Genomic DNA, 25,522 nt, shown 5'->3' with positions numbered 1-25,522 from the left:
AATGGGACTAGATGCCGTGATCTTAATTTTTTGAATATTGAGTTTCAAGCCAGGTTTTTCACTCTTCTCTTTCATCTCCATCAAGAAGCTCTTCAGTTCTTCGTCACTTTCTGCCAGTAGAGTGGTATTGTCTGCTTATCTGAAGTTGTTGGTGTTTACATTCTTTGGGTTTGGATAAATATATTATGATATATATCCACCATTGTGGATTTTACATATATCCACTGTAAAAACAGTTGCAGTGCCTGAAAAATGGTGTGTACTCTGTCTATTCATCTATCTCCCACTCAACCTCTGGCAACCACTGATCTTTTTACTGTCTCCATCAGTTCAGTTCAGTCGCCTAGTCGTGTCCGACTCTTTGCAACCCCATGGACTGCAGCCCGCCAGGCTTCCCTGTCTATCACCAGCTCCCAGAGTTTACCCAAACTCATGTCCATTGAGTTGGTGATGCCATCCAACCATCTCATCCCCTGTCGTCCCCTACTCCTCCCACCTTCAATCTTTTCCAGCATCAGGGTCTTTTCAAATGAGTCAGCTTTTCACATCAGGAGGCCAAAGTATTGGAGTTTCAGCTTCAGCATCAGTCCTTCCAATGAATATTCAGGACTGATTTCCTTTAGGGTGGCCTGGTTGGATCTCCTTGCAGTCCAAGAAACTCTCAAGAGTCTTCTCCAACACTACAGTTCAAAAGCATCAATTATTTGGCACTCAGCTTACTTTATGGTCCAATTCTCACGTCTGTACATGACTACTGGAAAAACCATAGCCTTAACCAGACGGACCTTTGTTGGCGAAGTAATGTCTCTGCTTTTTAATATGCTGTCTAAGTTGGTCACAACTTTCCAAGGAGCAAGCGTCTTTTAATTTCATGGCTGCAATCGCCATCTGCAGTGATTTTCGAGCCTTTTCTAGAATGTCATATAATTGGAATCATAGAGTCTGTATCTTTTTCCTATAGACTTTTTTCACTTAGTAATATGCACTTAAAGTTCCTCCATGGCATGTTGGCTCATTTCTTTTTAGCACTGGGTAATATTCCATTGTCTGGATGTACCGCAGTTTGTTTATCCATTCACTTACTGAAGGACATCTTGGCTGCATCCAGGTTTTGGCAATTATAAACAAAGCTGCTATAAACATCTACATGCAGGTTTTTGTATGAATGTAAGTTTTCAGTTCATTTTGGTAAATACATAGTAGTGTGATTGCTAGATCATATGTTAAGTGTATGTTTAGCTTTGTTAGAAAGTGCCAAACAGTCTTCCAAGGTAACTACAATTTTGCATTCACATCAGCAATGAACGAGAATTACTGTTACTCCAGTTCCTCACCAGGATTTGGTATCGTCAGTATTTTGTACTTTGGCCATTTTAATCTGTGCATAGTGATATCTCATTGTCATTTTATTTTGCAGTTTCCTGATGATATGTAATATTGAGCATCTTTTCATATGCTTGCTTAACACCTGCATATCTTCTTTGTCAAGGTGTCTATTCCGATCTTTTTTGCTGTTTTTAATCCAGTTGTTCATTGTCTTATTGTTGAGTTTTGAGAGTTCTTTGTATAATTTCAATAATAGTCCTTTATCAGTTGTGTCTTTTTCAAATATTTTCTCCCAGTCTATGGTTTGTCTTCTTATTCCATTGACATAGCTTTTTGCAGAGCAGAAATATTTAATTTTAATGAAGTCCAGTTTATCAGTTGTCTGGTTTGTGCCTTGAGTATTGTATATAAGAAGTCACTGCCATACCTAGGGTCATCTGGGTTTTCTCATATGTTACCTTCTTCAAGTTTTATACTTTTGTGTTCTGGTTTTTGATTTATGATCCATTTTCATCCAGTTTTTGTGAACAGTATAAGATCTGTATTTAGATTCCTTTTTTTGCTTGTCTTACCACACTAGCTAGGACTTCCAATACAATGTTGAAAAGCCATGGTGAGAGGGGACATTCTTGCCTTATTCCTGATCTTAGTGGAAAAAATTTAATTTTCTCACCATTTGAGTTTGATGTTCGCTGTAGGGTTTTTGTAGATAGTCTTTATCAAGTTGAGGAAGTCCCCCTCTATTTTTAGTTTACTAAGAGATTTTTTTTTTTAGTATCATGAATGGGTATTGGATTTTATCAAATGCTTTTTCTACATCTGTTGATATCATCATGTGATTTCTCTTATTTTGCCTATTGATGTGATGCATTACATTATTATTTGTATTTTTAAAATTGAAGTACAGTATTATATGTTACAGGAGTGCAATATAGCGATTCATAATTTTTAAAGGTTATACTCAATTTATGCTTATAAAATATTGGCTATATTCCCTGTATTGTAAATATATCCTCATAGCTTACTTATTTTATTATAAATAATAGTTTATACTTCTTAATTCCTTTCCCCTTTCTTGCCCCCTCCTTCCTTCCTTCTCTCCACTGGTAACCACTGGTTTGTTTTCTATATCTGTGAGCCTGTTTACCTTGGATAAATCCCACTTGGTTGTGGCGTATGATTCTTTTCATGTCTTGTTGGATTTTAATTGTTAATATTTTGTTAAAGAGTTTTTTAATCTATGTTAATGAGAGGTGGCAGTCTCTAGTTTTCCTTTCTTATAAGGTGTTTGGTTTTAGTATTAGGGTAATGCTGATATCATTGAATGGATTAGGAGGCCTTCCTTCTGTTTCTAACTTCCTTCTCTTTCTAACTTCCCATGGACTGTAACCTACCAGATTCCTCTGTCCATGGCATTTTCTAGGCAAGAATTCTAGAGTGGGTTGCCATTTCCTTCTCCAGGAGATCTTCCCAACCCAGGGATTGAACCCTGGTCTCCCACATTGTAGGCAGAAGCTTTACCATCTGAGCCACCAGGGAAGTCCTACCAATCCTTGGGAGAGGCTATTGTTCCAAGAGGGAGTTGGCAACTAATTCCTTTACCCTGTTCAGTTCAGCCTAAAACTCTATCTTTTGGCACAACAAGGAAAAAATTTCCTCAAATTTTCCCAATCTATAACCACACTACTTATTCTTAGAGAAAGAGTGGACATGAGTTTGAGCAAGCTCTGGGAGTTGGTGATGGATGGGGAGGCCTGGTATGCTGCAGTCCATGGGGTCGCAAAGAGTCGGACACAACTGAGCGACTGAACTGAAGATAGAAGCTTAGATTTATTGATTTGCAGTCTTTCTTCTTTTCTGATATATATATATATATATAATCAATGTTATAAATCTCCTTCTTAAATGCTTTTCACTGCATCCCACAAATTTTGATAAGTTGTGTTTCCATTTTCAGTTAGTTTAAAGTAGTAGAAAATATTTCTTGATTTATTCTTTGACCCATGTGTTGTTTAGAAGTATGCTGTTTAATCTCTAATTATTTTTGGATTTTCCATTATTTTTCTGTTGTTGATTCCTAGTTTAAATCCATTGTGACCTGAGACCAGACAGTGTATGATTTCTCTTCTTTTAAATTTGTTAACATGTGCTTAATGGCCCAGAATGTGGTCTATCTTGGTAAATGCTCCATGTGAGCTTGAGAAGGATGTGTATTCAGCTGTGGTTGAATTAAGTAGTCTGTAGATGTCGGTTCTATTAAGTTGATTCATGGTGCTGTTGTTTGCATGCATACACATACACAATTAAATATATTGTTTATGTCATTATTTTGAACATACTGTTATTTGTTAGATTAATAAGAAAAGTAAAAGGTTTTTTTTGATAGTTCCATTTTAAAATTGAAGTATAGTTGTTGTACAATATTATATAAGTTCCAGGTATACAAAATAGTGAGTCACAATTTTTAAAGGTTGCATACCATTTATAGTTATTATAAAATATTGGCTATATTCCCCATGCTGTACAATATATCCTTGTAGCTTTTTTCCCTATTTTTAAAAATTTAACTATTTAAAAATTTTTACAATGTTGTGTTGGTTTCTGCCATATAGCAGCACAAACAGCCATAATTATGTTAAAACACACACCCTCTCCCACTCTGGCCTTTCTCCCCTCCTCGCACCCCATCCCTCCAGGTCATCATAGAGTGCCAGACTGGGTTCCCTTTGCTACACAGCAACTTCTCAGTAGCTAGCCATCTTAGACCTAAGAATAAGAAAAATAAAAATAAAAAATTTTGTTTTAACTTCACTTATTCTTTAATGCTCTTCCTTTTTAAAATGTAGAGCTGAACTACTGACTTATATAATTTTCCTTCTTTCTTAAGCACTGTAAAAACATTTCTTGCAAGGTAGGTCTTTTGGAAAAAATTCCCTCAATTTTTGTTTGTCTGAGAAAGTCTTTTTAGCTCCTTCTCTCTTAAAAGATGATTTGGTATGCTACAGAATTGTAGATTGGTGGAGGTTTTCTCTCAACACTATAAATTTTCACTTCACTCACAGCTTAAAAATTTTTTATTTTATATTGTAATACAGTTGATTAACAATGTTGTATTCGCTTCAGGTGTACAGCAAAGTGATTGTTACACATGTATCTATTCTTCAAATTCGTTTCTCATTTAAGTTATTACAGAATATTGAGCAGAGCCCCCTGTGGTATACAGCAGGTCCTTATTTGTTATCTGTTTTTAAATATAGCAGTGTGTACATGTCAATCTGAAATTTCCAGTGTATCCCTCCCCACTTTTCTTCCTGCCTGGTAACCCTAAGTTTATTCTCTAAGCCTGCGAGTCTGTTTTGTTTATAGCTGATTAACAATGTTATGATAGTTTCAAGTGAACAGCAAAGGGACTCAGCCATATATATACATGTATACATGTATTCCAGAGAAGGCAATGGCAACCCACTCCAGTGTTCTTGCCTGGAGAATCCCAGGAATGGTGGAGCCTGGTGGGCTGCTGTCTAGGGTCACACAGAGTAGGACGCAACTGAAGCGACTTAGCAGCAGCAGCAGCATACATATATTCTCCTGCAAACTGCGCCCCCCATCCAGGCTGGTACATAACATTGAGTAGAGTTCCATGTGCTATAAAATGGGTCCTTGTTGGTTATCCATTTTGAATATAACAGTGTGTACATGACCTTCCCAAACTCCCTAAACTCTCCCCCCAGCAAACATAAGTTCATTTTCTAAGTCTGAGAGTCTCTTTCTATTTTGTAAGTTCATTTATATCATTTCTTTTTAGATTCCACATATAATGGATGTCATATGATATTTCTCCTTCTCTAACTTACTTCACTCAGTATGACACTCTCTAGGTCTATCCATGGGGCTGCAAATGGCATTAGTTCATTCTTTTTCATGACTTAGTAATACTCCATTATAATATATGTACCACATCTTATTTATCCATTCATCTGTTGATGGACATTTAGGTTTCTTCCATGTCTTGGCTGTTGTACACAGCAGTGCATTAAACATTGGGGTGCATGTACCCTTTCAAATCATGTTTTTATCTGGATATATCCCCAAGAGTGGGATTTATGGATCACATGGTAGCTCCATTTTTACTTTCTTAAGGGACTTCCATACTGTTTTCCATATGGCTATACCAGTTTACATTACCACCAACAGTGTAGAAGCGTTCCCTTTTCTCCACATCCTCTCCAACATTTGTGTTTGTACGTTTCTTGATAATGGCCATTCTGACTGGTGTGAGGTGATAGCTCATTGCAGTTTTGATTTGCATTTCTCCAATAATTAGCAGTGTTAAACATCTTTTCATGTGTTTCTTGGCTATCTCTATGTCTTCTTTGGAGAAATGTCTATTTAGATCTTCTGTCCATTTTTTGATTGGGTTGTTTGTTTTCTTGCTATTCAGTTGCATGAGCTATTTGTAAATTTTGGTGTCTAATCCCTTGTTGGTCACATCATTTGCAAATATTTTATCCCATTCCACAGGTTGTCTTTTTGTTTATGGCTTCCTTTGCTATGCCAAAGCTTTTGAGTTTGATTAGTTCCCATTTGTTCATTTTTGTTTTTATTTCCATTACTCTAGGAGATGGATCGAAAAAGATCTTGCTGCAACTTACATCAGAGAGTGTTCTGCCTATGTTTTCCTCAAAGAGTTTTATAGTATCAAGCCTTACATTTAGGTCTTTAATCCATTCTGAATTTATTTTTGTGCATGGTTTTAGGGAGTGTTCTAATTTCATTCTTTTACATATAGCTGTCCAGTTTTCCTGGCACCATTTATTGACGATACTGTCCTTCTTCCACTGTATAGTCTGGCCTCCTTTGTGATAGACTAATTGACCATAGGTGTGTGGATTTATTTCTGGACTTTCTATCCTATTCTATTTATATATATTCCTGTTTTGTTCCAGTACCATACTGTTTTGATTACTGTAGCTTTGAGGTATAGTCTGAAGTCAGGGAGCCTGATTCCTCCAGCTTTGTTTTTCTTTTTCAAGATTTCTTTGGCTGTTTGGGGTCTTTTGTGTCTCTATACAAATTTTAAGATTTTGTTGTTCTAATTCTATTTAAAAAATGCCACTGGTAATTTGATACAGATTGCATTGAATCTGTAGATTGCCTTTAGTATAGCTATTTTGACAATATTGATTCTTCCAATTCAAGAATATGGTATATCTTTCCATCTTTTTGTGTAATCTTCAATTGCTTTCATCAGCATCTTACAGTTTTTAGGATACTGGTCTTTTTTCTACTTAAGTAGCTTTATTCCTACATATTGTATTCTTTTTGTTGTGATGGTAAATGGGATTATTTCTTTAATTCTCTTTCTGATATTTTGTTGTCAGTGTATAGAAATGCAAGAGATTTCTGTGTATTTATTGTATATCCTGCAACTTTACTGAATTCATTTAGGAGCTCTAACAGTTTTCTGGTAACATCTTCAGGATTTTCTATGTAGAGCATCATGTCATCTGCAAACAGTGACAGTTTTACACCTACTTTTCCAGTTTGAATTCCTTTTATTAATTTTTCTTCTCAGATTGCCATAGCTAGGACTTCCAAAACTATGTTGACTAAAAGTGGTGAGAGTGGATGTCCTTATCTTGTTCTTAATCTTAGAGGAAGTACTTTCAACTTTTTACCATTATGATGTTAGTTGTGGGTTTGTCATATATGGCCTTTATTATGCTGAAGTATGTTCCGTCTATGCCCATTTTCTAGAGGCTTATTTTTCTATCAGAAATAAGTGTTGAATTTTGTCAAAAGCTTATTCTGCATCTATTGAGATGATCATGTGGTTTTTATTCTTCAATTTGTTGATGTGTTTCACACTGATTGGTTTGCAGATACTGAAAAATCCTTGTATCTTTGGTTCAGATCCCACTTGGATTAATGTATTGTTGAATTTGGATTGCTAGTATTTTGAAGATTTTTGCATCTATATTCATTAGTGATATTGGCCTGTAGTTTATTTTTTTGTGGTTTCTTTGTCTGGTTTTGGTATTAGGGTGATGGTTGCCTCATAGAATGAGTTTGGGAGTATTCCTTCCTTTGCAGTTTTTGGGGAAGAGTTTGAGAAAGATAGATGTTAACTCTTCTCTTAAATGATAGAATTCACCTGTGAAGCTATAAGGTCCTGGACTTTTGTTTGTTGGAAGTTTCTAAATCACAGTTTCAACTGCAGTACTTGTGATCAGTCTGTTCATATTTTCTGTTTCTTCCTGGTTCAGTCTTTGAAGATTGTACCTCTCTAAGAATGTGTTCCTTTCTCCGAAGTTGTCTATTTTATTGGCATATAGTTGATATTAGTAGCTTCTTCTGATCCTTTGTATTCTGTGGTATCCATTGAAACTTCTCCTTTTTCATTTCTAATTTTATTGATTTGAGCCCTCTCCCTTTTTTTCCTATTGAGTCTGGCTAAAGATTTTTAAAGCTTATCTTTTCAAGTAACCAGCTTTTAGTTTCATTGATCTTTTCCATTGTTTTCTTCTTTTCTATTTCATTTATTTCTGCTCGGATCTTTATGATTTTTTTCCTTCTGCTAACTTTGAGTTTTGTTTTTTTCTTTTTTCTCTAGTTGCTTTAGGTGTAAGGTTAGATTGTTTATTTGTGCTTTTCTTGTTTCCTGAAGTAGGATTGTATTGCTATAAACTTCCCTCCTAGAACTGCTTTTACTGCATCATATAAGTTTTGGATCATTGTGCTTTTTTTCATTTGGCTCTAAGTATTTTTTTTATTTCCTCTTTATTTCTTCAGTGATCCATTGATTGTTTAGTAGCATATTGTTAGGCTACACGTTTGTGTTTTTTAATTTTTTTATTGCAGTTGATTTCTAATTTCATGGTGTTGTCATTGGGAAAGGTGCTTGATATCGTTTCGATTTTCCTAATTTTACTAAGGTTCCCTTTGTGATCCCAGCATGTGATCAGTCCTAGAGAATGTTCCATGTGCACTTGAGAAGGATGTATATGCTGCTGCTTTTCAGTGGAATGCTCTATAAATATCAATTAACTCTATCTGTTCTAACTTGTCATTTTAGACCCTTTGTTTCCTTGTTGATTTTCTGTCTGGATGATCTGTCCATTGATGAAAGTGAGGTGTTAAAATCTCCCACAATTATTGTGTTACTATCAATTTTTCTCTTTATAATTGTTAGTATTTGCCTTATATATTGAAGTACTCCTATGTTGAGTACCTATATATTTACAATTTTTATATCTTCTTTTTCGATCAATCCTTTGATGAATATCTAGTGTCTTTCTTTGTCTCTTGTAACAGTCTTTAGTTTATTTTGTTTGATATGAGTATTGCTACTCCAGCTTTATTTTTATTTCCATTTTTATGGATTACCTTTTTCCCATCCCCTCACTTTCAGTCAGTATATGTCCCTTGATCTGAAGTGGATCTGTTGTAGAGAGATATATAAGTCTTGGTTTTTTATCCATTCAGCCAGTCTGTCTTTTGGTTGGAGCATTTAATCCATTTACATTTAAGATACTGGCCTTCCCAAGTGGTGGTGGTGGTTTAGTTGCTAAGTCATGTCCGACTCTTGCGACCCCATGGACTATAGCCTGCCAGGCTCCTTGGTCCATGGGATTCTCCAGGAAAGAATACTGGAGTGGGTTGCCATTTCCTTCTCCAGGGGATCTTCCTGACCCAGGAATCAAACCTGGGTCTCCTGCATTGTAACTAGATTCTTTACTGACTGAGCTATGAGGGAAGCCCAAGTGGTGCTAGTGGTAAATAACCTGCCTGCCAATGCAGGAGACCTAAGAGATGCAGGTTCGATCCTTGGGTTGGGGAGATCCCCTGGAGGAGGGCATGGCAACCCACTCCAGTGTTCTTGCCTGGAGAATCCCCATGGACAGAGGAGCTTGGTGGGCTCAGTCCATAGGGTCACAAAGAGGTGGACACAACTGAAGCAACTTAGCATGCACCCATGTGCATGTTCTTACTGCCATTTTGTTAATTACTTTGGATTTGTTTTTGTAGGTCTTTTTTCTTCCCTTCCTCTTTTGTTCCCTTCTCTTATGATTTGATGACTAACTTAAGTGTTGTGTTTGGATTCCTTTTTCTTCTTTGTGTGTGTATCTATTGTTGATTTCCAGTATGCAGTTGCCATGAGGTTTTAATATAGCAGTCTATGTATAAACAAATTATTTTAAGTTGCTTGTCTTTTAATTTCAAATGCATTTCCAATATCCTGCATTTGTGCTGTCCTAGTCTCACAACTGAAGCTTCCCTGGTGGCTCAGACAGTAAAGAATCTGCCTGGAATGCAGGAGACCTGAGTTCAATTCCTGGAGAAGAGAATGACTGCCCACTCCAGTATTCTTGCCTGAAGAATTCCATAGACAGAGGAGCATGGTGGGCTATGGCTATAGTCCACGGGATCACAAAGAGTCGGACACCACTGAGCGACTAACATTTTCACTTTTCACTTCTCACATTTGCTGCATTTTAAAAAAATGTATTTATGTATGCTGGGTCTTCATTGCTGTGCATGGGCTTTCTCTAGTTGCAGCAAGTGGTGGCGACTCTCTGCAGTGGCTTCTCTTTTTGCAGAGCATGGACTCTAGGGCATGTGCTCAGTAACTGGCCCATGGGTTTACTTGCCCCACGGTAAAGTGGAATCTTCCTGGTCCAGGGATCAAACCCATGTCCCCTTTACTGGCAGGAGGATTCCTAACCACTGGACCACCAGGGAAATCCCACAATTGCTGGTTTTGATAGCATATTTGTGTGAGCGTGATTTGTTTTCTTTAATGTATATTTACCTTTACTGGTGAGCTTTTCCATTTATAATGTTCTTGTTTCTAGTTGTGGCCTTTTCTTTTCTGCTTAGAGAAGTTCCTTTCTTGTTTGCTTATTTCCATTTTTATTTATTTTTTGCTGTGCGGGGTCTTCATTGCTGTGTGGGCTTTTCTCTAGTTGCAGCAAGTGGGGGCTACTCTCTAGTTGTATTGCATGGGCTTCTCATTGTGGTGGCTTCTCTTGTTGGGGAGCATGGACTGTAGGGCATGCGACTGTAAAGCCAGTAGTTGCTGCATGTGGGCTCAGTAGTTGTGGCTCCTGGGCTCTAGAGCACAGGCTCAGTAGTTGTGACACATGGGCTTAGTTGTTCCACGGCATGTGGGATCTTCCCAGATCAGGGCTCACACCCATGTCTCCTGCACTGGCAGGTGGATTCTTTACCCCTGAGCCACGAGGGAAGCCTATGCTTAAGCATTTTTTTTTTTTTTTTTGCAAAGCTGGTCTGATGGAGCTTAATTAGCTTTTGCTTGCCTGTAAAGCTTTTCAATTTACTTATTTTTGGCTACACTGGATCTTTGTTGCTTCATGAGGGCTTTCTCTAGTTGTAGAGAGCAGGGCTACTCTCTGTTGTGGTACGTGAGCTTCTCATTGCAGTGGCTTCTCTGGTTGCAGAGCATGAACTAGGGAGTGCAGGCTCCAGTAGTTGTGGCACATGGGTTTAGTTGCCCTGAAGCATGTGGAAACCTCCTGGATCAGTGATCAAGCCCATGTCCTCTGCACTGGCAGACAGATTCTTAACCACTGGACCGCCAGGGAAGTCCATCTGTAAAGCTTTTTGTTTCTATATCAAATCTGAATGAGAGCCTTGTCACGTAGAGTATTCTTGATGATAGATTCCTTTTCATCACTTTCAATATATTGGCCCACTCCCTTCTGGCCTGCAGAGTTTCTGCTGAGGAATCAGCTGGTAACCTTATGGGAGTTCCCCTTTATGTTATTTGCTACTTTTCCCTACTTCACTCACTTCTTGCTTGCATCGTTTTGGTGGAGATGTCCAATGTGATTTTTACCTTTGCTCCTCTTTAGGTAAGGTGTTTTGTTTTTGTTTTTTGGCCGTGTGCCATATGGAATCATAGTTTCCTGACCAGGGATTGAACAACTGACATGATATTGTAGATGAATATTTTTGTCAATGAATATATTACTGCTTGAATGAGACAAGGTTTAACATTGATTTTATTCCTCTTTTTTTGTTACAGGTGTAAGTGTTACAATATTTTGTTCATAAAGATATTTATGGAAATGAAAGTTTAATATAGTAATGCCACTCAATCTTTGAATGCTTATTTGCCAGATATCACAAAAATAATTTACTACTGTCATCAAAATAATTTGAATGGCCTGTCAAGTGATAATTTGTTAAAATCTTTCAAATTTGTTGTTAGGCAGTGGATTATAAATGATGTGACCTACAAAAAGATTTGTTTCCAAGTTATCAGAATAATTTGCTTTGTCCCTTTCGAGGAAGTATAACACAAAGGCTATATCAAGACTAATCAATGACTCTTAATTATAACGCTTACTCTTACCTATTCAACCAGAAATACTCACGAAGGGTTGGGGAAATAGAAATATTGGTAATTTCATTACACCAGTGTCAATCCAATAAGTTTTTATAAAATGTATTTATCATTTGCTTAAAACTTAAAAAACACACCTTGGGGCTGCAGTTTTAGCAAATTTAGCAGATTTGAAGAAAACACCATCTAACCTAATTGGCAAAACCAATCCTCATTGTTATACCTACTAAAACCCTAGAAATGCAGAAAAAGTCTTTTCAGTTTGAATGTAGTAATATATTTCAAGAAGCCTTAGGAAAACCACTGAGAAATGTTACAGAATCTATTGTATAAAAAAGAATAAGTCAAGATTAAAATAATGTAAGTCTAATATAACAAGTTACAAAGAAGATACAAAGTTACAAAAATAATATAATATCCTTAATGTATAGTAATACAATATAATTTATATGCAAAATTATGATATTTATAAGAAGAGGAGTATGCTTTTTTTTAAGGCATGTTATTCCTTCCCTGGGTTGGGAAGATCCCCTGGAGAAGGGACAGGCTACCCACTGCAGTATTCTGGCCTGGAGAATTCCATGGACTATATAGTCCATGGGGTTGCAAAGAGTCGAACATGACTGAGGGACTTGCAGTTTCATTCTTTCTCTAAATATTGGTATATGGATGTATCAAGCTCTGGTGTTTGGCTTTTGGGAATACTTAAGTAAAATCTATAAAAGTCAGAAATAACTTACCTTTTTAAGATATTTTGGTTATACTTTTCCTATGTACTTGAGGCTAGAGAAGGACATATACTACCAAAAAGTAATTTGGCATAGGTATTTTATTTTTTGTTATGAAGAGCTAGGAAATAAAACACATTTAGAATATGAAATGGGAGAAAGATTCATTGTAAATGGAATAAATATGATGTGAGTTGATATAATAGATATTTGTCTTCCTTTAAAAATAGTATATTTGAAACCTTGGGAGAAAGCATGTGAATATTTTATCCACATGTTCATTTCAGTGTACTTTGAAGCATCTGATAATTCCAGGAAAATATTCCAGTTGTATTTCTAAGCAGCAGCAGTATCAGCTTATACAGCTTTGACTTACTGAAGTGATTCTGAAGTGAGTAGCAGAAAAAATGCTTACTCATTAACTACAAGAGAAAAGACACTTCTAGGATTCAATATAAGCATTGAGAATAGCTGGAAAAAATGCTTACCCTTAACTATATGAAAAAGCAATCTTCAGCATTCAGTATTCTTACCAGTGTTCCTTTGCTTTGAATTCATGGGCCTTATCCCTTACGATCTTTGCATCCTTTGATAATAGTTGGGAGAAGGAAGAGGCAAAGTTGTTAGGTAAAAAGTTACATCATTCCCCGGTCTACCATAGTTAGTTTCTAACATTCAGTTTCACCTATAACAGAAACATGTGCAAGAAAAAGACAGGAAGCTTTTATAGGTTCATGGTGCTTTGAGTAGTCAGTAAATGAGCTTTCGGTTTGTTTTAGCCTCAGGATTTAATTCCCTGCCATGCAGTATAATAAGGTTTAAATGATGGGTTTCTTTTGTAGAGTAGAGTAAGGTTGGTTCTGGATACGGGGCTTTCTTCAGCCCGTTAATTTTAGGAAAGGCTACTCTTAGAAGTTGTGGATCTGGAAATCAGTTCTCTTCAAACTACCAGTGCTTGGATACCTCTTGAAAAGCCTTTGTGTATCTCTAGGGGCCTGGCGTGCTGCGATTCATGGGGTCGTAAAGAGACGGACACGACTGAGCAACTGAACAGAACTGAACTGAGGGGTATGTGTCGGAGAAGGCAATGGCACCCCACTCCAGTACTCTTGTCTGGAAAATCCCATGGAAGGAGGAGCCTGGTGGGCTTCAGTCCATGGGGTTGCTAAGAGTCAGACACGACTGAGTGACTTCACTCTCACTTTCATGCATTGGAGAAGGAAATGGCAACCCACTCCAGTGTTCTTGCCTGGAGAATCCCAGGGATGGCGGAGCCTGGTGAGCTGCCGTCTATGGAGTAGCACAGAGCCGGACACAACTGAAGTGACTTAGCAGCAGCAGCAGGGGTATGTGTACCCTAGTTTGAAGAGTATGTTAAACTATCTATCTTGAGTTTGACAAAACAACTTAATGGCAAAAAATTCTATAGGGAGGAAAGTTAGGGAGTCCCTTAAAATAGATATTCTGGGGACTTCCCTGGTGGTCCAGTGGCTAAGACTTGCACTGTCAATGCAGGGGGCCTGGGTTCAGTCCCTGGAACTAGATCCCACATGCTGCAGCTAAGACCTGGTATGGCCAAATAAATAAAAATATAAAAAAATAAAATGGTTGGTTGAAAGGCAAACTCTTAACATTATGTATGTAGTTACCAAAGACAATGGTGACAGTGAAATGAAAGAACCTACTATATTAATTGTGGACCCCCTTACATATGCAGGCAGGGTTGCTGTAGGAATTTTCTTGGGTAGAGCATGGGCTTTGCTCATGAAACCACTCTGATTGGGGCAAGTACACAAACACGAACAGGTGAAATACTTAGTATTTGGAAGAAATATTAACTATTGATTCAAAGACTGGATAGAAACTGTGATAATTGGTGGTACTACATTCTACTTCCCAACCTTAGGCAGTAACAGATACCACGACTGCCATGATTTTTGCACTATAATACCTGTGTTTTTAATTTTTAAGTACAGAGTCAGTTATAATTTGAAATTTTTTTATGCACTTTTTCCCTGTGGGCATTATTTTAGTGAATTGAAACTATCCAGTTATAAAATGTTTTCCCCCTCCATTTTAATGTAAAATCTCACACCATTTAAAAATCAAGATAAGAAATTAAAATTATTTTTTTGAGATTAAAAATTATATCAGAGAATTTTTCTCCTGGAAAAAATTTTGTAAGGATGTGAGTCACCACATACTGACTTCTGCCTCCCAGGAGAGGGATAAAAAGCTAACAATTATAGAAATACTATACCCACTAGATATAACTATTACTCTATAAATGTAGGCATATGCTCTGTTGTATCTTGATTGAAATTAAATATTCCTCTAAGACTCCATTTTGCCTGACTGGTGGGAGACTCAGTCTTGGTCCTTGCTGGGATCTCTTCATTGCCCTAGAGTCAAACAAGATTGCAAGATGTTGACAGAAACAGGAGAGGAGCTTCCAGGCTCCAGCCCAGACCGTTTTGCATTGCTCTCATCATCTGAACCCACAAAATTGCTTGGAAGGAGCAAATCCACCGTGCCTATGGAAGGTGAGGCCCTGGCAATCTGTGCCCAAGTGAACCCCAGTGTCCTCATCGCTCCTGGGGCTCTGCTGCTGGTGGGACCCTCTGACCTTGGACCTCTTCCTCTTTTGGAGGAATCTTCTATGTGTCTTCTTACAGAATTCCTCCCAAAGAGCTCTGGCTTTGGGAAAACAGCAGTTAGAAAGACAGGCTGTCCACCAGCAGCTTGAATCTCATAGTTACTTTGGGGGAGTTTGTACTGAGAAGCTGGGCACGTGCGTGGAGTGGGGGCAGGGAAAAGGCAGAGCCGAAAACACAAACAAATAGATGTCACCACAAATGGCTCTGGATCACTGCTACTGTGAAAAAATGGCAAACATTACTGAGCATGCCTCACTGCTCACCCAGATGATCAAATTTAATTCTCCAAACTTTGCCATGTGTTAAAGACAGACAACTGAGGCTTAGAGAGTTTGATTTTTATAATTTTTATTTAGTATTATTTTAAACATTTATTTACTTATTTGGCTGCACTGGGCTGGGTCTTTGTTGCAGCATGCAGGATCTTTAGTTGAGGCGTGTGAACTCTTAGTTGCTTCATGTGGGATTGTTAGTTGTGGCATGTGGGATCTAGTTCTCTGACCAGGGATCAGACTACTGGCCCCCTTCATCAGGAGTGCGGAGTCCTAGCCACTGGACTACCAGGCAAGTCTGAGGTTTAGAGAGTTTGAGTAACTTACCCAGTAATAAGTAGCTGAGCTAGGATCCTAACCCAAGTTGGTTGGGCTCAAAAATTCATTCCTTATGTTATATTTTCTCTCCTGCAGGGTATTAGTAATATTTTATTTTGAGCACAGTGGGCTGCCGGTATAGGTTAGCTCCAGTAGGAGCTCCCAGACAGCTCAGTGAATTCACCCCCGGAACGCCACTGCTCAGAATTCTCCATCTGGTCGCCAGGCTGCATTTGCCAAGACTCGAGAACAACAGTGCCGCTTTGGGCGTAATTAATGTTTAGACAATAACTGGTCAGCGTTTTCAGCTGCTTCTTGAGGTCACTCCTGGGATATGAAAATAGGACCCCGTGTTGGCATAAACAGGTTGTTTGTTTTCTTTGTGCTCTGTCAGGAGGCCATTATCTCAGTTGTCTCAAAGTGACATTGAATTGGTCAGGTGCAGGGTCAAAAGGAAGGGGAGGATATGGTTTGGCTTTGTTTTCTATTGTTTAAAATAGAAAATTGATGGATCTGAAATCCATTCTTGCTTAATACAATTCTTGAGGCAGTCTTTTAATAAATTCCTTTAGTCTTTTAAAAAGTAAGATCTTTTAAGAACATTTCAAAAGCCATAGATCAATTTTTAAATTATACAGCTTGATCCATAAATGATTCCTATTTATGAAGTCAAACCCAAATGCATGTGGTGAATGAATACATGACATGGTCATTATGGCCCTACTACACACCCCACTCCCCAAGCTGGGTGAAGTGGGTGATTCAGAGATAGGCTGGGCTGTTTACTCCAGATGTTCATAATATGCTTCAGGGGCTTTCAAATGTTGTCTGCCTTGGAATCATCCCTGAAGCTTGTTAAAAATAGTGCTGCCTGTATACCACTCCAGATCCACTGTCTTAGTTCATTTGAGCTGCTATGACAAGATACCACAGACCAGGTAGCTCAAAACAACAGAAATTCATTTCTCATCATTCTGAAGGCTGAAGAGTATAAAGTCCAGGCATTGATATGTTCTTCGGGCAAGGATCGTCTTCCTGATTCAGAGCTGGATCGTTCTCAGTGTTTTCTTACATGGTGAAAGGGCTAGGGAGCTCTCTGGGGCCTCCTTTATAAGGCACTAATGCCGTTCATGACCTGAGCACCTCCCAAAGGCCTACCTCCTTAATATCATCATCTTTGGGAGTTAAGATTTCAACATATGAGTTTTGGGGAGACACATTCAGACCATAGCACCCACTGAATCTAAACCTTGAGGAGTGGAGCTTGGGCATCTTTAAAAAGCTCCTTAGGTGATTCTAATACTTAAGAGGTTTTTGAGCCTGCCACGTGTTGCTGGTAACGTAAGACAGTACAATGTTTCCTACGTTGTATCGTGAATATGTCTATTCATCATCACAGGAAGTATGTATAGGAGATATATAGACATACACATGTGTATTGAGAGGCATACTAGTCTCTTATGTGCATGAATGTTGGAACGTACCTGCAGGTAAACATACATCTATTATTTTAAATCCTAGTAAACATTTATCGAGCATCTATACATATCAGGCACTGTTAATTCATTCAACAAATAGTTGCGTCTCCTATGGGGCTTCAGAAAAGGAAACAGACAAAAGTCCCTGTCTTCAAGGAGCTAATATTTTAGTAGAGAAACACCAACAATAAATGAATAAGGCAATCATATAATGATGAGTGCCATAGCAAGAAGTAAGGTGGGGAGATACGAGGCCTGCCAATGGTGGGGGCAGATCCCAAGTTAGAATACAGTGGCTGGGGGAGCCTTGAGGGAGGAGAGGGAGTGAGCCCTATGGCAATTTGGGGCACAGTTGGTCCAGGTTTGGGGAACAGGAAGTGCAGAGCCCTGATCTGAGTATGAGTATTCCTGGTGGCTTCAGGAAGTAGCCAAGGAGGCCAGGGGCTGGGACACAATAGGAGATGCAGTCAGAGAGGCAAGGAATGGCCGGAGGGGACTGTGGATCTGGTAGGGGCCTGTAGGCTGCCAGAGGAGTTTGGTTTTGACTCTGAGGCAGATGGGAACGGTTCAACTACTGAGGGTGATGTCATCTGATAGGTCTTTCATGGTGAATGGGCCGGGCAGGGAGTGGCAAAAGTGGTGAGGAGAGCGTGGCTTCGGTGTGCTGTGAGGGAGCCAGCAGTTTTGCTGGTGGTTTGGACACAGCGTGTGAGGGCTGCAGCAGGAGGGTTTCCAAGGATGCTGAGTGCAACTGTTGGCTGTACTTACTCTGTGGCCAGATTTGTTTCTGGATGTGGGTCATGACCTGGTTCCAAGAAAATGACTGTATTTTTGTTTTTTAAAGCATCTTGTACACTTAAAATTTATAAGGTTATTGCATGTACATTAGGCCTTAAAGAAAACAACCTCATCTTCAGGAGTGGTCAGGTTAGTTTGACTGGCTACAGTAAGATGCTGATGGGGATGTTGATGAACCGGGCCTGTAGCCACAATGCCATTTCTTCCTGACATGTAGAAAAGCTGCTTTGGCCAACAAAAATATATTCTGGATATGATAATGAAGAGTATTTATTGTTTACTTTATTTCAAAGCACTTATTTTTTTTAAGGACTTTTTGATGTGGACCATTTTTAAAAAGCATTGAATTTATTACAATATTGCTTGTGTTTTATGTCTTGGTATTTTGGCTCCAGGACATGGGATCTTCACTCCCTGACCAGGGATCGAACCTGTACCCCCTGCATTGGAAGGTTTAGTCTTAACCACTGGGCCACAAGGGAAGTCCCTATTTCAAAGCACTTATATGTAAATCCTCAAAAAACCGTTTCTAAAGCTGATGGTGGAGGATAGTATCATGCCCGTTTGAGGATTCAGGAGCTTGAGATCTAGTAAAGATGCGATATGGGAAGGGTGAATTCGGCTTGACCGCCTCTTCTATTTTGTGACTTTCTCCTCTTGATTGTATAGTGACTGGACCGCAATCCATGGAACAGAAGCGTGTGTGTGTGTGCACACATGGGCATGTATGTGAATCACACTTGGGTTACTAAGCACAACGATATAGTTAAGGAATTAGAACTCATTGCTCCAACGTTCAATAAGTCAGGCCTCTTGATCTCCTTGCTGTCTTTTCTCTGTTCATTTGGTCATTTTATTTCTGAATAGCAATTTTCACTGAAGAGTGGGATAAGGAAATAAAAAGATATAAAAGGGGTGTGGAGAATAGTTTTAATAGAAGACACAGTGGAGAATGCATTTGTAATTAGGACTAAAATAAAATTCTCCATTGCCAATGAATTTTAGCTTGCCTCGCTGATCCTTTGTTCCCATTAAAGAAACAAACAAAAATGAAGAGTTTGATTATGCCACACACCTAGGGAGGCTGAGTTCTTTGTCTAGCTGAGGAGTTAGTCTGTACTGGGATGGCTGTGGGCAGGGCCTGGGCCAGCAAACAGCATTTAATGCATTTACCTGCTTCAGTTTGCAGTGACGACCTCACTCACAAATTCAAGGGTTTCACCGTGATGAATGAAGCGGAGAGATACGAAGCTCTGAGACACTGTCGCTATGTGGATGAAGTCATTAGAGATGCTCCGTGGACACTCACCCCAGAGTTTCTGGAAAAACACAAGGTACTTGGTCCTCCACATTCTGTAAGTAACAGGATTACAGAGTCGTCCGTTTCAGCCCTTATACCCAGAAAAATCCAAGGAGTCGTCCAGCTTAGGAAAGCGGCAACTCCAGGCGCTATCACGTGGTGTCACTTGACACAGCGCCTGTCCTGTGCTCACGCCTGCAGACCGACAGCCACCTGCTTCCTCACTGTGGGCTCTGGAGCTGGACCACTCGGGTCCACATGTGGCTTCTATCCCTTCATAACTGTGGGACCTTGAGCAAGACATTGAACTCACCTAAACTGTAAACTGCTGTTTTGAGGATCTAATGAGATCATGTTGTGAAACCCTTGGCACACTGGCTGGCCTAAAGCAAGAGGTCCAAAAACATCATCACCATTATCACCATTGTTATTGATGCTTATAGATTCATAGGCATCATTTTTCATAGAACAAATGACCACACATCTTATCCAGAAGGGCAGGGGTCAGGCTCTAAGGAAAAAATTTTCTATCTCTGATTTTGTGACCCTGAGACTCCTACTGATAGATTTTTATTAGTTGAAAACATGAGAAATCCTTTTGATCTGCATGAAATTATGTGCTTTGTATCTCCCTACAAGCCCCACATTAGGAGCTATTCTTTCCTTTTATAAGCAGTACAAAAAAATAAGATTAAGCTGTTCTAAGAGTTTTCTTTTCTATTTTTAAATTCACGATGCAGCAGAGAATAGAGAATGCTGATAAATGTGCATGGGTAATAGCTGAGGAGACAATTTCCCAGCAAGAATAAAAAGAAAAAGGAAAAACTACAATATGATTTACTTCCAGCAATCACGAACACATTTTTACTAAGCATCTATTGTATCTTCAACTTGTGTGAAGCGTTACGGGGCTGCTTGTGATGGCTGCCGTTTATCGAGTGCTTGCCGCGGACCCAGCCCAGTGCTAAGGGCTTTGCTCTTACAGGAATCACATTCAATCTCATGGCCACCCTGCGATGTTGTTGTTGTCATCCACTGGAGAGGGAAGGACAACTAAGTTTGAGTACTAAGAACAGAATTAATGGCAGTAACATTTGTTGAGTACTTGCTGTGTACCAGTTATTCTTTTTAGCACCTTTACATAATTGTAATATTTAATCCAGTGATTCTCAAGTGGGGGCAACTTTGCCCCCAAGGGATATTTGACGATGGAAACAACTAAAGGGGTGCTACTGGCATCCAGTGGGTAAAGCCAAGGGTGCTGCTAAGCCTCCTACAATGTGCAAGATAGACTCTCCCCCTCTAGGAAAGAATTATCTAGCTTGGCATGTCACTAGTACCAAGGCTAAAAAATCCTGATTTAATCCTTACCACTTCCCCAATGGCTCAGTGGTAAAGAATCTATCTGCAATGAGGGGGACACAGGATACACATGTTCTATCCCTGGGTTGGGAAGATCCCCTGGAGAAGGAAATGGCAACCCACTCCAATATTCTTGCCTGGGAAATTCCATGGACAGAGGGCCCTGGCGGGCTACAGTCCATAGGGCCACAAATAGTCTGACACAACTGAGCACACAGACCACTAAGTTATGAGTTATACAGCTAGTAAGTGATGAAGCAGGAATCCATACCCAGGCGAATTAAACTGCTGCTTTCCTCTCAAGCTGGAGTGAAGCCTTTTAATAAAGGGCTTTGAAGTTTAGGCCAGGAGTTCTTTCGTTGTTTGGTTGGTTTTTGGCCATGTCACATGGTATGTGGGATCTTAGTTCCCCAACCAGGGATTGAACTGGTGTCCCTTGCATTGGAAACCTGGGGTGTTAACCACTGGACTGCCAGGGAATTCCTCAGGCAAGCAGTTTTTACTTGATGTAGGAGGAAACAAGGAACTAGTGAAGATAAGCAGGTATGAGGATGACAAAAAGAGAACTCTGTTGAAGGAGGTCCCCCCACCATGTGACAGAGAGCTGGCTGGAGAGGAAAGAGCCTGCGGTGAGGAAGGCCAGATACAAGTTGGTATTAATAATCCAGGTTACGGGGCCCTGGACTTGGCATAAGCAATGAGAGGTATGAGTATACACACACATGCACGCCCCAGCGGAACTTGTGACTTCTATGCCATTGATGGTGAAGGAAGTAGAGAAAAAAGGCTGATTCTAGGGTGTTTGGAGCCTAAGTAAATGAGAAAAGGGAGGCGCCATTGGAAGGGACGCCAGTTTTAAGGATGAGTGAAGATTCCAGACAGGTTTTTAAAGTGACAGCAAGGGTGGCAAAAGAGAAGAGGATGATTTGGGGGAAATTGGGCAAGTTTTGTCATTTCAGCAGCTGCATGACCCAACTGAATTAGTAATACTTGCTCTACCTGCCTCACAAGGTGGTTGCATGAATCAAATGAGAAGAGACGTGAATTCATTTCTACAATATAAAATATATCTTAAGTGGGGGACTTCCCTGGCGGTCCAGTGGTTAGAACTTCGGCTTCCACTGCAGGGGGCATGGGTTCAGTCCCTGGTTGGGGAAGTAGGATCCCACATGCTGTGTGGCTTAGTCAAAAAATTAAAAAAATAATTACTTAAGTGTGAGGGAGGGCCTATTGCCATCAGTGAGATAGGAATGAAGATTTTGGGTCCTCACAGTAGAGGTGATTAAAATCTGAAGGATGAATGAAATCTCTGAAGGAGAGATCTTAGAGGCAAAAGAATAGAAGGTCAAAAAAACCTACTGTTAGAGGTAAGAGAAGAAAGAAGGACCAGCAAAGGAGAGAAACCAATCTAGGTCCCATCAGTACAGGCAGATTTACTGTCTGAGCCACCAGGGAAGCCCAAGAATACTGGAGTGGGTAGCCTATTCCTTCTCCAGGGGATCTTCCCAACCCAGGGATCTAACCCAGGTCTCCCACACTGCAGGCAGATTCTTTACTGTCTGAGCCACCAGGGAAGCCCAAGAATACTGGAGTGGGTAGCCTATCCTTTCTCCAGGAGATCTTCCTGACCCAGGAATAGAACTGGGGTCTCCTGCATTGTAGGCCAATTCTTTACCAGCTGAGCTACCAGGGAAGCCCTCATGCAAAGACAGTTGGAAATACCTTCCAGTCCAGGATTCAAGTCTACCTTCAGTTCAGTTCAGTCGCTCAGTCGTGTCCGACTCTGCGACCCCAGGAACTGCAGCATGCCAGGCCTCCCTGTCCATCACCAACTCTCAGAGTTTACCTAAACTCACGTCCATTGAGTCGGTGATGCCATCTAACCATCTCGTCCTCTGTTGTCCCCTTCTCCTCCTGCCTTCCATCTTTCCCAACATCAGGGTCTTTTTAAATGAGTCAGCTCTTCACATCAGGTAGCCAAAATATTGGAGTTTCAACTTCAACATCAGTCCTTCCAATGAACACCAGGACTGATCTCCTTTAGGATGGACTGGTTGGATCTCCTTGCAGTCCAAGAGACTCTCAAGAGTCTTCTCCAACACCACAGTTCAAAAGCATCAATTCTTCAGCACTCAGCTTTCTTTATAGTCCAACTCTCACATCCATACATGACTACTGGAAGAACCATAGCCTTGACTAGATGGCCTTTGTTGGCAAAGTAATGTCTCTGCTTTTTAATATGCTATCTAGGTTGGTCATAACCTTCCTTCCAAGGAATAAGTGTCTTTTAATTTCATGGCTGCAATCACCATCTGCAGTGATTTTGGAGCCCCCCAAAATAAAGTCAGCCACTGTTTCCACTGTTTACCCATCTATTTCCCATGAAGTGATGGGACCTAACTTGCTTATTTAAACTGCTTTATCATAGCTGTTTCGTTTTTAAAAATATGTATTTTCATATCACAGACATGTACCCCCATCCCTGTGGTGATGTCACTCTTTTCTCTCTCTGACAGATTGACTTTGTGGCTCACGATGACATTCCGTACTCTTCTGCTGGCTCTGATGATATTTACAAGCATATAAAGGAAGCAGGTGAGGGGTCCTCCTGTGTTCACCTGTCCCCTGCGGCATGACACTGAGGTTTAGTAAGAGACCCCAGCCCTGGGTCTGCAGCACATGCTTACAAGGCATGGACTTTCAGATGTCTCCCAGAGAGCCTCTGCAAGCCTCTGTTGACATGTGCTAAGGCTCAGCTGTGGCGCAGACACCAGTTAGGTGTTTATGTAGAAATTAACCTGAGCACCAAAATACTCGACTTCCAGTTTGAGGCTCAATTTTAGAGGACATAAAATCACAGGACTCTCATTTTTCTTTATTGAAGAATAGTTGAGTTACAGTGTGGTGTTAGTTTCTGGTGTACAGCAGAGTGATTCAGCTAGACATATATATGTATTCTTTTTCGTGATAGATTACTACAAGATATTGAATATAGTCCCTGTGCTATACAGTAGGACCTTGCTGTTTATCTATTTTATATACAGTAGTGTGTATCTGCTAGGGCTTCCCAGGTGGTGCAAGTGTTAAAGAATCCACCTGCCAATGCAGGAGACATAAGAGACATGGGTTCAGTCCCTGGGTCGGGAAGATCCCTGGAGAAGGACATGGCAACCTACTCCAGTATTCTTGCCTGGAGAATCCCATGAACAGAGAGAGGAACCTGGTGGGCTAAAATCCACAGGGTCGCAAAGAGTCAGATACAACTGAGCGACTGAGCGCACACACACTCTGTATCTATTAATCCCAGTCTCTTAATTTATCCCCTTCCCCCAACCCTGTTGTTTGAAGGTAATTTTCCTCATTAACAATGAAATTACTCTATGCTCCCAAGAAAGTTCCTTCCAGAAGAGGACAGATAACGGGATAATTAATGATCTGGACTCCCTGTCTCCCTAGTCCAGTCCTACCATATGTCATCCCATCACATGATAATATCCTCAGGCACCATATACAGAGGCAAAAAAAATAGACACATCTATTTGTGGAATCAGGTAAACTGCTTTCCTCCTGAAGCGGCTAACTCAGGTCCTGGAAGGCAGACAAGGTGCCTGAGCTTTGGCAGTTGTCCCATTTGTCCCTAGGCATTTCTCTTTGGGTCAGAGACTCTGGTTGGTCCCAGGGACTTACTGGGGGGCTGGGAAGAGGGGAGTTTCCCTCCCTGTGGGCTCCCTAGAATTTCTCCCTTTGTCAAGCGCTCTCCATGCGCCCGTGCTGCTCAGACTCCAGGGAAATGGCTGCTGGGGCATCAGAGCAGACCTGGGGTTGAGACCCTCGGCGGGGTCCTCAGTGCTCCCTGCTACCGCTTGCCTCTTCCTTGTCCCTTCCTGCCCTGATTTGCCCATACCTCCTTGTGCCCTTGCCTCTTCCCTGCGTCCTGAGGAAGAGGGGTGTGTTTTCTGTCCCAGGCTGGCCCCTTTACCCTCCCGTCTCTGCAGCACGTTTTCCTTCATTCTCCCTCCCTTGGTGATCCAGGGCGCTCACTCTCGGGTAGTTTCTCATCAGCTTACGGACACGCAGAAGTCCGCAGAGACGAACCCCAGTCCTCCCTCCCGCCCGCCTCCTGCCTCTCCCTCCACTCACATCCTTGCTCAGTCCTCCTCTAAGTGGCAACTGTTGTTCCTCAGCCACGGGCTCTGACTTTTGTCCCATCCCGGCTCAGTTCTCAGATGGCCTTTGGGCCACCCAGTCCAGTGGTCTCAGCTCAGTCCCTCCAGGCATAATGACCCTGCTGACCGTGTTCTTTTCCTAGACACTCTTGTCTTTGCTTCCATTTCCGGGACACTTCTGGGGCCTTCTAATTTCCCGTTGCTCTCTGACCACTGCTGGGTTTTGTTGCTGGGTTTCTCTCCCCATCTCACAAGCCTTGCTCTGTGCTCAGCCTTCCGCGCACCCTACACTCCAGGCGCACGGAGTCTGTCTTTGTATCTTTGTACTTTGTACATGGAGTCCACCTTGTCTCTTTGGTCCAGTTGTCCTCTGAGCTTGGAATGCCCTTCCTCTGAGCTTCTTGGTCAGGGCCCCCTGAGGAGCCAGCCTGGACATGCCGTCTCTCCCTGGGGCATGATTCAACACACCCCGTGCCCTCCTCAGATGCAGATACTCATTGCACAGGGACCTCCTTTTCAACTCCCTTCTCTTGGCAGCCTGATTGTGTGTGTGTCCCTAGCTAGAGTGAGGTGCCGCAGGCTATGGCCATGTCTCATCCATCTTTGCACCCCCAGCACAGTCCCTGGTACATCTGTGGTGCTCCTTGAGTGCTGGTGGAACAAGAGAACGCTTTTATCGAGTACAATGGAGAGGCAGCCTAAGATGGAAGCCTTTGTCTGCAGGGGCTTTTCCCAACACACAGGAAAT

General features: G+C 40.8%; 1 protein-coding gene across 6 annotated transcripts in view; it reads left to right on the top strand.

The window, feature by feature from the left end:
- Positions 1–25,522, top strand: part of PCYT1B (phosphate cytidylyltransferase 1B, choline) — a 143,608-nt gene that overhangs the window by 83,956 nt on the left and 34,130 nt on the right. For 4 of the 6 annotated variants that reach the window (XM_070289874.1, XM_070289870.1, XM_070289871.1 and 1 more), the window contains exons 4-5: positions 19,129–19,280; positions 23,125–23,203. In XM_070289874.1, coding sequence (XP_070145975.1) covers positions 19,129–19,280; positions 23,125–23,203 — 231 coding nt within the window. Of the gene's footprint in view, positions 1–19,128; positions 19,302–23,124; positions 23,204–25,522 lie in introns of all 6 variants that reach the window. The other 2 variants (XM_070289869.1, XM_070289873.1) reach the window with 1 other exon arrangement.

Source organism: Ovis canadensis, chromosome X, assembly GCF_042477335.2.
Source record: "Ovis canadensis isolate MfBH-ARS-UI-01 breed Bighorn chromosome X, ARS-UI_OviCan_v2, whole genome shotgun sequence".
Classification (NCBI taxonomy): domain Eukaryota; kingdom Metazoa; phylum Chordata; class Mammalia; order Artiodactyla; family Bovidae; genus Ovis; species Ovis canadensis.
Note: the sequence above shows the minus strand (reverse complement) of the source record. Positions and strands in the feature narration are given on the sequence as shown.